Source organism: Capricornis sumatraensis, chromosome 2 (assembly GCF_032405125.1).
Source record: "Capricornis sumatraensis isolate serow.1 chromosome 2, serow.2, whole genome shotgun sequence".
Classification (NCBI taxonomy): Eukaryota; Metazoa; Chordata; class Mammalia; order Artiodactyla; family Bovidae; genus Capricornis; species Capricornis sumatraensis.
The window spans coordinates 133,172,988-133,186,156 of record NC_091070.1 but is presented as its reverse complement, the minus strand read 5'-3'; the positions used below and the strand labels follow the sequence as shown (position 1 = coordinate 133,186,156).

Here is a 13,169-nt window from a genome sequence, read left to right as displayed (position 1 = left end):
TTTGCCCACAACAGACTTTGGTATCTTTTATTCACAGCAGAGTTTTCCAAGTTTCTTTAGAGAGAGGACTCATTAGAAGGGTTATCAAGTCTTCCCCAGAATGAGTCCATCAGTGGGAACAAAAGGGTTGTCAAAAGCAAGAGGAGTTGTCCAAGGAGGTGAGATGACAGAGCCAGAGAGCAGCACCCACTTTTCAGCTTCTGTCTGAAGACCAAAGTAACCCACCAGGCCTCAGGGTCCACCTCAGAGGTCAAAGTCTCCTCTCCAGAGTCTCAGCCCTCCCATCAGGGGTGACTGTCATCTTTCCAGAGGGGGTGGTCACCTTCTCAGGGACTCCAGCCTTCCTTCCTGGGGGCGTGACCTTCTGTCCAGTCTGGAGGTGCACGGGACCCACAGCTATCCCTCCAGGGCTCACCGCCAGATGGCCCACAGTGGTCAGAGGCTTCTCTCCAGGGCTCTCAGTCTTCCCTTCTGGAGCAGCAGTGTGCCTTCCAAAGGTCAGACGGGTCCTTGTAGGGGTTGCAACCTCACTTCTGGGGGTTGTGGCCATTGTTGCAGACTTTCCTTTAGTCTCAGTGGCCACAGCCTCTCCTCCTGGGGGCAAAATGCCCAAACCAGTGGTCAAATCTCTGGTCATAGTTGGCATTTCAGGGCCAATTCTTGAAGAATTCACAGCAGTTGAGAACCAAAGTTTTGGTGAAGGAGTTGAGCTGTACTCTAGAAGAAATCAACAGAAGAGGGTGAGACTCCTACCTCTTCCTTCCCATCCTGTCACTGGCAGAACCAGAGCTGCTCCAGGGATGAAGTACGAGCTCCCAAACCAGAATCGGAGGATTTCTGAATGCATCCACTTGTCAACACAGATAAAGTCTCAGCACACAGAAGCCCAGCTTCCCCACTTAAACGTATCAACAAGATCCCAGGCACCCATGGACACTCGGTGGGTTGGCTACATTTCCAGCTGAGTGACCCCGAGCAGAAGTCTGCCAGTTCTCTATGCTGAGCCCCTCACTTTGGCTGTCACACTTTGCACAAGACATTGACCCTGAGGCCTATTTCCTAACTTGTGGAATCCTCAGGAAGGATCCTTTTGTGTCCCCTACTTGGGAGGCATGAGGAACAAGGCTGAGTGCAAGGAGGTTGCCCTAGAAAGCATGTTGTAAAGAATTAAGTTGGAGTTTCATTTCCACCCCTGACTAGCTGTATTATCTTTCTGAGTCCTGGTCTCCTCACAAAATGAGGGTTATAGACCATCTCCAAGGATGTTGCAGATTTAGCATGCCAGGTTCCGTCTCCTAACTGCCAGTGTGTATAATGTCATGAGTATAAGGATTATTCCCATTTTGTAGATGGGAAAACAAAGCTCAGAGAGGTCAAATGGAGCAAGCATCAAAACCAAGATTAGAAAGCAGACTGGCCTGGTATCAAAGCTTATTCTCTTCTTTCATTGTCATTTTGCACCAACAAAGCCTTTAAATCTTACAGAAGGGACCCACCCAGTGGTTTTGCAACCACCAACCCAGCTTCTAGGTCATAGCTACTCACCGTGCTTCACTAGAAGATAATTCAACGTGTAGACAAGGGGGAAAGGGCCAGTGCCACAGAAAGAGCCCGTCACATCATCCAGCTCCAATGTCCACACCATGACCCCCCAAAAATGCTCTCTCTTTATGAAAAATGCCTGAAAAAGCGGTGGTCAGTCAACCTGCTGTACTAGCCATTCTCCAGACTGAGTACAATGGCAAAATCAGATGGACTCTCAGAAGGCAATATGGTAGGATGCTTAGCCATGTAGCCTGTATTTCACTCTAGCCTCTATTGCTTATTAGCTATGGGATCTTGGGGGAAAAAAAGCTACATAAGCCTTGTGGGTTTTAATTGCCTTCTATGTAAAAAAAAAAAAAAGATAACATTTCCAACATATTTAGGATCCAGAGTTCCTATATGCACATATTACAACATAGGTTGAAGTGGAAGATACAATGCTAAGTGAAATAACCCAATTACAAAAGAACAAATACTATGATTCCACTCATTGAGGTGCTTAGAGTAGTCAGATTCATACAGATGGAAGGTAGAGTGGTGATTACCAGGAGCTGTGTGAGGAAGGAGTGGGGAGTCATTTCAGTTTGGAAAGAGGAGAAAGTTCTGGAGGTAGATATGATGGTTGCACAGCAATGTGAATGTACTTAATGCTACTGAATGGTGACTAAAAAATGAATAAAATAGTGAATTTTATGTTATGTATATTTTGCCATAATTTTTAAAAGATTTTTACATTCATACATGTAAGATATTTGGAGCAATAAATATTAAATATTGTCTGATTCCCCAGCCTGCTAATCACTGTTATCATCATATTAAATTGGAGATATTGCTTTATTTTTTTTAAAAATCATTTCAACATATCTTATGACATAGTGATGCTATAAAAGAGGAATAGAATGGACAATATCATAACTTTTACACATAAAAGAAAATGAAGCATTTTATCCATGATTATTAAACCCTCAGATATAACTAAATGGAAGTTGTTTAGCATTGAATCCAGATTTTCTTATTACCTTACCAGAGTTCTCTTGTAAGACTGATGGAAAAGATTGTCACGTGCAAATAACTACATGACTTGGCCAAATCAATTGGCTTCTTTCTGGGGTCTAATTTCCCCAAATGTAAAATAAGGAGGAACCAATTATTGCTAAGTTGGAAATTGTGAAGATTCTGATTTCTTCCCCCTACTTTTAGGCTAACAAGTTAACCTGTCAGTTTTTTTTTTTTTCAGTTTTATTTATTTATTTTTACTTTACAGTATTGTATTGGTTTCGCCATACATTGACATGAATCTGCCATGGGTGTACGTGTGTTCCCCATCCTGAATCCCCCTCGCACCTCCTTCCCCATCCCATCCCTCTGGCAGTTTTATAGGCACATACACACATGTGCACATGAGTGCACACACAGACACACACACACACACACTGTACACACAAGGGTCTCATAGAAGCCAGAGGGAAACTATGTTGGAGCAATAAAGGACCAAGTTCTCACCTTGTAACTAAAGCTGATGGCATCATCATAGCCAACCCACTCTTTCCCCATGAAGGCATATGGGACATACTGATCATCAATCCAGCGTTCATTCATTCCCTCAAGGAAGGAACAAATCTGCAGGAGCATCCGAACAGTGATCAGCTGCGTGGCGTTCCATGACGAGAAGCACCAACAGACAAACTGTTCACACCTAGGGGTAAAGACTTCCTCTCTATTTTGGATAAATTCTTACTATTGCTTATTCCTTTCTCTAATATCCATGATGGATAAACAGGTAGAGAACCAAGGAGTGGGTGGCAGCCTTTAAGAAATCAAACTAGAGTTTGTAAATAATGTCAATACCAAACTACTACACAACAAACCTGAGTCTAGACCAAACCTGTACCTTTCTCAAAGACTTTTCATAAGCAAGTATCTCCTTTGCTCATTAAACCAACATAAACTGATCCATCCAGGTATCTATCAAACTAACTTTTGAATCTATAGTAAATGTAAAGACCTGAAGGCAGGGAGAACTAGGTTATTATATCAAAAAACCACTGACTGTAGACTGGGTACCCATACCCAACACTGTGCTGGAGACGGTTTGCTGCAAAGATATAGAAATATTCCATTTGGGCTGCAGAAGCTAATATGGAAGTTATTATTTTTTTTGTTTGTTCATTAAAGGTATTATCAAAACCTCTTTAACATTATGCCCCCTTGACTATGTCATCACTCATAATCATGCTTCATTGGATTAGCAGGGAAACATCTCCAGGAGCAGGCACAGTGCAGAGACTGGAGAGGCACCAGCATCTCCATTACCACCTCAGTCAAAGATGCAACTCTCCCTCTGGTGCCTGCTGTCCTTTGCCTAGGAGGTCCTTCCGACCCATCAGGATTCTACTGTGCTTCATAGTTCTGCTCAAAATCCACCAACCCCACACCCTGCAGTCATGCACTTGGTGCCTCTTACTGTCTTCTCTTGTGTTCCACATTCCCCTGGATCCATGTCTCTTCCCCCTGCTCAACAGCAAGCTTTGTTGAGATGGGGATTCGGGCATGGAATCAACGTAGAGGAGAAAGAATCTGTGATGGGGGATGTCTTAGAATTGTCTCAAAATAATTGACTAGTGAGAAGGAAGGAGTCAGGAGCAGAGAAAAAAAAAAAGACTCACCATGAGCGGTTAATGACTGAAGCTGAGTGAAGGGCATTTGGGCATCAGGGAGTGAGAGGACGTTATACTGTTCTTTTATTTTTGCACATGTCTGATTATATACATATGGTAAATATTAATTATGTTTATTTAGGACATATAGTAAGCGAGGATTGACTTAACTGCCATTTAAGAATCTTCTAAGGGGTGAAATATCTGCCCTGGGTCCATGGCTCTTTCAGGGAATGAGAGGATGCTACACTATTCTCTTACTTTTGAAAATATTTGAACTTTTGAAAATATATATATATCTTGCAAATATTAATTATGCTCATTTAGGCCATACAGTAATTCAGGATTGACTTAAATATTATTTAAGAATCTTCTAAAGAGGTATCTGTCCCCCTCCATTCAGACTTCACCCAGTCCCTCACTTCTTACAAAGGGCTCAAATAACTTCCCCAAAAGAAAAGAGAATATCCCAGAGACTGGATGTCCCTTACCACAGCAAACCACCTCCTTGTCCTATCTCTAGCCCTCAGTCTTGCCTTGGTCCCTTGTCCCTGCTTTGGCCCTGGGCTCGGGTGGGGGAGCCCTAACTCACAGACAGAGGTTCCCGTTCCCGTCACCTCATAATAAGCCAAGAAGCCAGCTTGCTTGGTGTACTTCCCTGGAGCTGCTGGTCGCACAGCTTCTGCCCCCAGCTCATTCTGAGAGGCTCTGAGGAGGTGAAAAGTACGTCCATAGGTGGGGAGCCCCATGAGGAGCTTCTCAGGGGGGGACCCCAAGCTGTTGCCAGTAACTCATGGCATATGCTTGCAGGGAGGAAGAACCAATACCTCCTTGTCACCAAGAGCCACTGGCCTGGCTCAGGGGTGCATGTCTGGGCTGCCTGACAGCTTTCCTTTTCTTACCGAAGATTTGGGGTCTCCAGGCAGAGAGAACAGAGGGCTATTGTGTCCTGTGACCTTTTCCCAGCTTCCATGTAAGTCGTAAGACAAGATGCTGATGAAATCCAGGAATCTATAAGGGCAGGAAAAGGAGGTATGAAGATCATGCTAGCTAGACTTTCACAACACCAACTAGCTAACTAGCTGAACATCGACCACCCAACACCCCTGCCATCTCTGCCCACTGAGATGGGGACTGGGGACTGCCTAAGCCATGCCCCGCATGTGAGAGGCTGCCCTGGAACACACAGCTGGTGAGGGACAGCAGTGTGTTAGGACCTATGCCTTCCTGAGAGTATCCAAGGGGTCAGACTAGGAAACAAGTGCAGCAGCTGCTAAGCTGCTGCTAAGTCACTTCAGTCGTGTCCGACACTGTGCGACCCCATAGATGGCAGCCCACCAGACTCCCCCATCCCTGGGATTCTCCAGGCAAGAACACTGGAGTGGGTTGCCATCTCCTTCTCCAATGCATCAAAGTGAAAAGTGAAAGTGAAGTCGTTCAGTCATGTCCGACCCTCAGCAACCCCATGGACTGCAGCCTACCAGGCTCCTCCATCCATGGGATTTTCCAGGCAAGAGTACTGGAGTGGGGTGCCATTGCCTTTCCACAAGTGCAGCAGAGGTCTGCATAAATGACATGCATAATCAGACGGCGCAAAAGTGCATCCATCTTTCTACTGTTCAAGGAGCCAGTGAAACCCATCTCTTCCAGAAAGTTTTCCAGATGGCGAAGTGTAACTGAGCCTTACCGAGTCACAGTCTAGAGGTTAGCATGGATTATCTAATTTAATTTTAATCTAGTTAATATCCTAATTACCATAATTGTCTCCATTTTAAAATGAAAAAATTGAAACTCACGCAGTTACTTAATTTGTCTAAGGTGACCCAGCTGGGTGAAGGTGGAGTCCTCAATCCTGCCTGGCTATAAGACCAACACTAGCCAACTCAGCTCACTGGATCTCTCACCTCTCCTGACACGCTGAACCCACTCTCCCTAAGGGTCATCACACACAGGAATGGCATCCTCTCTTGTATGTTGCATCTGCCTCATTTTTAACATCAGGAAACACTTGATTCTTGAACTTTGTTAGAATTAGTCCAGAACTGGCATGTCCAGAGAGATATGAGCTCCCTCCATCTGGTTTTGTGACTTTGGCATGAAGACCTCTGCTCTGAAAACGGGCCCTAACCGGGCATTCCTATTTTTGTTTCAGAGGCAGTAGTCGGTAATTCACCCATCCCCTCTGTCACCCAGTGCACATCCACAGGGGACTCCAGCAGAATAGAGGTCAGGCCCTTGGATTCACTCCTTGAGGCCCAGCCATGGATGATGCTGATCTCTACCCAAAGGGATGCTGTGGTATGGCCTGGTGCTCCATCACTCCCCTCTGATCTCCTCAGGAAGTCCGGGCTATAAGGAATAATCCTCGTCCCCACCTACATTCATGCTTAACCCACCTCCCACAGGTGCTCTCACAGCAGGGCAGGAAGTCAAAGCTCCAGGACAGTGCTGGGCACCTCTGGGTTCTGAACCCAAGATGCCTTCTTCCCTCCAGTGCCCCCTGCCAAACACCAAAGGAGCACCCACTCACCTACCCAGAAGGCGTGCATCATACGCTTTCTGGATGACATGGGGGTCCCCAGAGACGGCAGCAGACAGCAGCAGCCTTGGGTGCATGGTGAGCTGGGCCTCATTCTTGAAGGCCTGCAGGAGCTCCTGGGAAGAGAGAGGCAGATGAGAGAAATGGACAAAGCAGAGTGGAGTTGGGGAAAGCAGGAGTCATCCGGGAAACAATCTTCCACAATAACAAAACTCCTGGAGCCAGGAGAGTCAGACACAGGCCCTGCCCACAGGTTCCCAAGAAAGGGGAACATGAGCCAGTGCGGTAAGTCGCTGAGCAGAGGGCCAGTGCCAGGGAAGCCAGCAACTCCATGGGGTGGCAAAAGAGTCGCACACGACTTAGTCACTGAACAACAACAAAGCTGGCCTTACTTCAAGTAAGAAGAGAAAGGTCCAGCGGTCATGCGCGGGGCTGCCTCTGAGTCCAGGGTACAAGAAGAAGAGGTCCAGACCATCGAAGCCATGTGTCCTCAGGAGGGTGATCACTGAATTGACAAACCTTTCCCGGTTGGAAAACGTGGACAGCTTCTTGGTGTACCTGCAGAGGGGCCAGGGGTGAGGCCAGGAGAGCTTTCTGCATAACTGTGCTCCCCCTACCACTCCCCTGCAAGGCTGTTTGGTTCATATGTGACTATGGAAAGGAAGGCAGAGCTTTGAAACTTTCAAATCTTAAGTCCCTTCCCAGCCCTGGACTTCAGGCTCCAGGAAGGATTTGCAAACCACACCTTCCCCTGCCAGACGGAAGCAACACTCAGCCTGGGGTGGAGACAGTGACTCAGAACAGCTCTGCCTTTGAAATGATCACTCCTGGCCAGGCACTGACTCTTTGTCCAAACAGATAAGGGGAGGGAACATGAGAAAAGGGCCAGCATTTCCAGAAAGATCTCTGAGCTAATGGGCCCCATAACATGGCACAAGAGGGCCAGGCTCTGACCATGGGTTCTAGAGTCTTTGCTATTCTGTTTATTAGCAATTTGACTGTTCTCCATTTTTCCTAGTATTTTCTCTTCCATAGTGAAGACACTATTGGAAAACCTTTAGAATAGCAAAGCTGAACTTTAAGTAATTTGGGGCTAGTACTGCACGCAATGATTAACCAGATTCAGACCTTGGCAGGCTTGGTTCCATTACCTGATCATCATCCCTAGCTGATCATCTCTCAGGAACACCTGGGTGAAATACAGTAAGTTACCAAAGCTCTCATTCGTGCTTTTTTCCTACAAATTTGGAATGCAAACAGCCACTTTAATCCTTTCCCCTAGCAATCATGAGATAGTGAGTGTAAAGCTGGCCTGCTCCCCTGACCCATCACCTCAACCCACCCCAGAGATGAGACCTAACAGCACAGACTCACCTCGAGGTGCCGAAGTTCCACCCCCCGACGGACAGCAGTGTTTTCAGCCCCCTGTTCCTGTGATGAAGAACAGAGTCGGTGAGCTGGGAGAACAGTGGGAAGTAGTGGAGATGGGAGGAGGGGGAGGAAAAGGAGCCAGTGGGTGGAGTAACCTAAGGGAGAAAGGAGTGGAGCCCAAGATGGAGAAGAAGGATAAAAGAGACAGCAACCAGTCCACATATAGACCATCACACCCAGGACCCCAGGCTCTCTACGCCCCCCAAACTCCCCACTCCCATGACATTCCCAGAAAAAGAAAAGGCAGCCTAAATTTTCTCTTCACTCACTTTTTTGGTCAACAAACATTTACTGAGCAATTAATACGTGCCTCTGACTGCTTTAGGTGCTTGAAACATAGCAATGAACAGATGGACAAGCTCCCTGCTCTCCTCTCTGGAGGCTGTGCTCTAGTGACATGGGTTTTCTCTGCCCTTCTACAACCGTGCACACAGCGACAGACCACTCCCTGCAGAGGACAGCCCAGGAGGCCTGGAGAGAGAACACTGAGCACCAGCTCTCTGCTAGGCGCTGACCCCGCCACTGGTGTACAGAGACCATAGATACCAGCCCTTCCCTTGGGGTTCATTTGCAGGTGACAAAGGGCAATGAAACACTAGCATTTGTGAAGCTTTTGTGATATGCAGCTCTCTCCGAAGCATTTGAAAATAGAATCCTGAGCACTGGGCTTGAAGGGTGAGTTCAAGAGGTGCAAGGCAGAGAAGAGAGAGGAGCATATTCTAGGCAGGGGCAGAGCAGCCACGAGGGCAGGGAGGCAAGGACGAGCTCAAACTGCTGATCAATGGGGAACTCCCAGAGCAGGGACACTATAGAGAGCCCTTGACAGGAGGAGGGACCCAAGGATCAGAGAACAGGGGACGACTAACAGAAGAAAAGACTTACTCCTCTTCACCTGTAAAATACAGCCCCCCACACAGTGAACACACCTCTCCTTGAGCTTGTTGAACTCTGGGTAGAGGATTTTCTCATCCAGGGGATCCTTAGGAACAATCTGATTGTTGTTCATCGAAGCAAAGGCAAATACCAGGTGGGTGCAGAGAAAGGGGTCCAGATCCCGGGGCAGGATCGAGGCAGGGCTGGGCCGACTGAATGCCCAGTTGGTGAAATAACACACCAGCTTGTGGGCAGCACCTGGCAGGGGACAGCAGGCATTATTGATAGAAACCAAGTGAGGATGGAGCTCAGCATCCACAGAGTGGTGTTGACACTGCCTGAGAGGCTAGGCTACTGTAACTGCTCCCTCACACACACACACACACACACACACACTCCAGAGCTAAAAGGAGGGCAGGTCCATCCCCCACTGCTGGGGTCCCCCGGGGAAAGAACGCCTCATGAAACCCTGGTCAGAATGGATCCGAGTGTCTGGATCCTGGCACAGAGAAGACCCAACAGTGACAGAATCCGCTGTTGAGCCAAATTGGGTCAATGATCCCTGACGCAGAGCCAAGGTGGGCACAGGAGACACTGGACTTGGAGCAGTTCTCAGTGGACACTCTCCCCGGCTCTGGAGAGGACCAGTTTCCTCACCATCATGGTGTTTCAGCACAAGGAGCAGCCCTGCAGGAGACAAAGGAAGAAACACACGCAGATTCACGGGCACACCCAGAGTGACACACCCAGCTCACCCTCCAGCTCCCACAAATGCAGACACACACACCCTTCCCTCCTTCCTCTTCTCTACACAGAGTGGGTGAAGCCAGATCTAGCTAGGCTCCTTCCCACTCCAATATACTCTACATGCAGACACACAGGCTTTGCATAGGGACAACCATGGCACTGAAAGTCCCAGCAAGGTTCAGGCCAGTGGTTCTCAACCCTGGAAGATAATGTAAGCATAGTGATTTTCTGGCTCCTCCCACAGACATTCTGATCAATGGGTCTGAAGTGGAGGCCAGGCATAAAAATACTTAATGTGCAGCCAGTGAGAAGCACTGCTCTGATCACTTCTCCTTTCACTGTGTCCTGTCCACCTCCACCTAATCCAGGCCCCTGAGGCCCAGGATGCTTCTTGGGTACCACAGAGACAACAAGCTGATGAAGCCCAGCACCTCCGGAACTAAGAGACATTTGGGAGCTGGGACCCACCACACTCACCAACCCACAGTAGCAGCTTCCCCATCTCTGTGGTCTGACAGCTGCAGGCCTAGGGCTGGAGCCCCTTTATATGAGATACCCCAGGTACAACTATGGAGCAACCCAGCCACACACACACAAAACCAGGGACAGTGATTAATGCATGGCCACCCCAGAGTCACAGTGACCCCAGCATCTTCTGTCCTCCCACCCAGCGGAGCCATAGCTCTGAGATCCAACAAAGCAACAGCTCCCTCTGACACTGGCACAGAGGTGTCCACGACCAGCCCTAGTGAGGGCAGGGCCATGCTCAGCCCCTCTTCCTGGAATTCAGCCCCACATGGACTGAGTACAAGGAAGAAACACTGAAGGGCAGCAGTGATTCTGTTGTTATATTAGTGGTTAGGAAAATTATGTAATGTAAAGCTAAAAAATTCCCAACTATGGACTCAGGAAGGGGAAAGTTTGAATAGCAGTGTCAAAAATTAGAAGTTTTAGCATCTAGGGACAGTTACTTGGCTCTTTGAGCTTTAGTTTCTACACTTGTAAAATGGAGATAACACTTGAACTTACCTCATAGCATTTTATACTGATTAAAGACACAGCATGTGAAAAACTTAGTTCAGTGCTTTGAAGTGTGGTGCTGGAGAAGACTCTTGAGAGTCCCTTGGACTGCAAGGAGACCAAACCAGTCAATCCTAAAGGAAATCAACCCTGAATATTCATTGGAAGGACTAATGCTGAAGCTGAAGCTCCAATACTTTTGCCACCTGATGCGAAGATCCTACTCATTGGAAAAGACCCTGATGCTGGGAAAGTTGAGGGCAGGAGGAGAAGAGGATGAAAGAAGATGAGACGGTTGGATGGCCTCACCGACTCAATGGACATAAGTTTGAGCAAACTCCGGGACATGGTGAAGGACAGGGAAGCTTGGTGTCCTGCAGTCCATGGGGTCACAAAGAGTCAGACACAACAGAGCAACTGAAAAACAACAACAACAAGGGCTCAGTGAAAGATAGCAGTTATTAGAGATGCCACAAGAGTTTGCCCCCAGAGCAGGATTCTCAAACTCAAATGCTGACAGGCAGGTAATGTAAATTGGTGAAGTGGACACAATAGAATAGCTCACGCTCCAGTTGATTAGAAGAATAACAGTGCTCCTACTGTATAGCACAGGGAACTCTGCTCAATGTTATGTGACAGCCTAGATGGGAGGGGCATTTAGGGGACAGTGGATACATGATATGTATGGCTGAATCCCTGTACTACGCACTTGAAACTATCACAACATTGTTAATCAGCTATACTCCAGTATAAAATGAAAAGTTTACAAAAAAAGAATAACAATGCAAGCCCAGTGATACACTTCAGCTAACATGAAGTCTCTCAGTTGGGAGACATCAAAGATCAGTATTAACAGGGACAGCACTCTGAGTAGCCACTAATGTTTGCCTTGCAGTGAAATAGAACCAATACTTTGGAGGATTCTTGAATTTCTCAAGAGAAGACACAAATCTGAATTTTTGAATGAGTCAATGATGTTTGAGCCAATATACGAGCCAATGGTGACACTGTCATGAGAGGGGTCATAAACCTAAGAAATATAACAAATGCAGTTCTGGACACCTAAGAGTCAATTTTTTAAAAACACAATAATAATATGAAGGATAAATAAAATAAGTATATAAGCAAATGTTTTCATGATCCACCAGTTTTCTTTTCTGCTACCAAGGTTCTCAAACCTTGAGTAGGTCCCATATTTCAGAGTGTGACCCTCCATCACAGGGACAAAAATTTTGTTATCTGTGTATCCAATACACCTGTCTTCTTAGAGATTCATACTGCTCACTTAATCCACACACAATGGAGGGACTAATCAGAGGTCAATATAATAAATGCCACTGGGAAATAACAATGACTAGTGGTTTAATTTGATTCATTTATAGTAGGAAGACCAGGAAAGTGTAACTTGTATCAGCAGGTTGCTTGGTATCATGGAACAAAAACAATAAGTGGCATAGAATGTTTAGGGTGAGAATATTTCACTGAAATCTGGGAAAGCCTGAGGGAATACTCTACCTAGCAGAGGCTGTGTCTCCATTTGTTCATCCCTCTTTGTCTTCCTTTACATATTCAATGAATATGTTATTGGGCATAGGCCAGGCCCTAATGGGCTTCCCACATAGCGCAAGTCATAAAGAATCCATCTGCCAATTCAGGAGATGAAAAAGATGAGGGTTTGATCCCTGGATCAGGAAGATCCCCTGGAGAAAGAAATGGCAACCCACTCCAGTAGTTCTTGCCTGGAGAATCCCATGGACAGAGGAGCCTGGAGGGCTACAGTCCATGGGTCACAAAGAGTCAGACATGACTAAGCACGTGCACACAGGCCCTGATACACACACACCCTAGGTATGTGCTGATCAAGAAAGAGTTTCTACTCAAGGAACCTCTAGTCTAGTGAACATATGGATCACATCTCCCAGAGCTAAAGCATGTCTCTATCTTAGTCTCTTGGATTAAGTGCAGTGGGAGATACATGAGTTTTGTTTCTAAAAAACCTTGAGATCCAATACCTGCTCTGTAGTATCATTAGGTACACCTGCATGCTCAATGCCACCTTCCATACCTTGGGTTAATGTGAACCTGAATCAAGAGATTCCTGAATGCAACACTGGATCATGTTTGGCAACAACTCACGCCATTGGTTAGATGGCCCCTACTGTGGTTTCTAACTCTAGTAACCAATCTCTTATTTGCTTCCCAGTTCCTAGCCCTTGTGCCCTAAGTCTTGTTTCTAGGTCTCTGCTTTGCTTTCTCTTTCTGGTTTATAAACTGTAGGTACCTCACTTGGTTTCTAGGGCCTGGGTCCTGACTCATTCTTGCCAAGCTCCTGGGGCTTAACGGCCTGCCTTTTTAGA

General features: G+C 46.7%; 1 protein-coding gene across 1 annotated transcript; it reads right to left on the bottom strand.

Annotated features, from left to right (window-relative positions):
- Positions 1-250: 250 nt before the first annotated feature.
- On the bottom strand, positions 251-10,294 carry LOC138073065 (oviduct-specific glycoprotein-like). The gene is given in 12 exon segments (XM_068964501.1): positions 251-717; positions 1,546-1,681; positions 3,049-3,165; positions 4,820-4,969; positions 4,971-5,007; positions 5,106-5,213; positions 6,733-6,857; positions 7,134-7,299; positions 8,116-8,172; positions 9,099-9,303; positions 9,703-9,732; positions 10,270-10,294. Coding segments are annotated over 12 exon segments (1,623 nt in total).
- Positions 10,295-13,169: the final 2,875 nt, after the last annotated feature.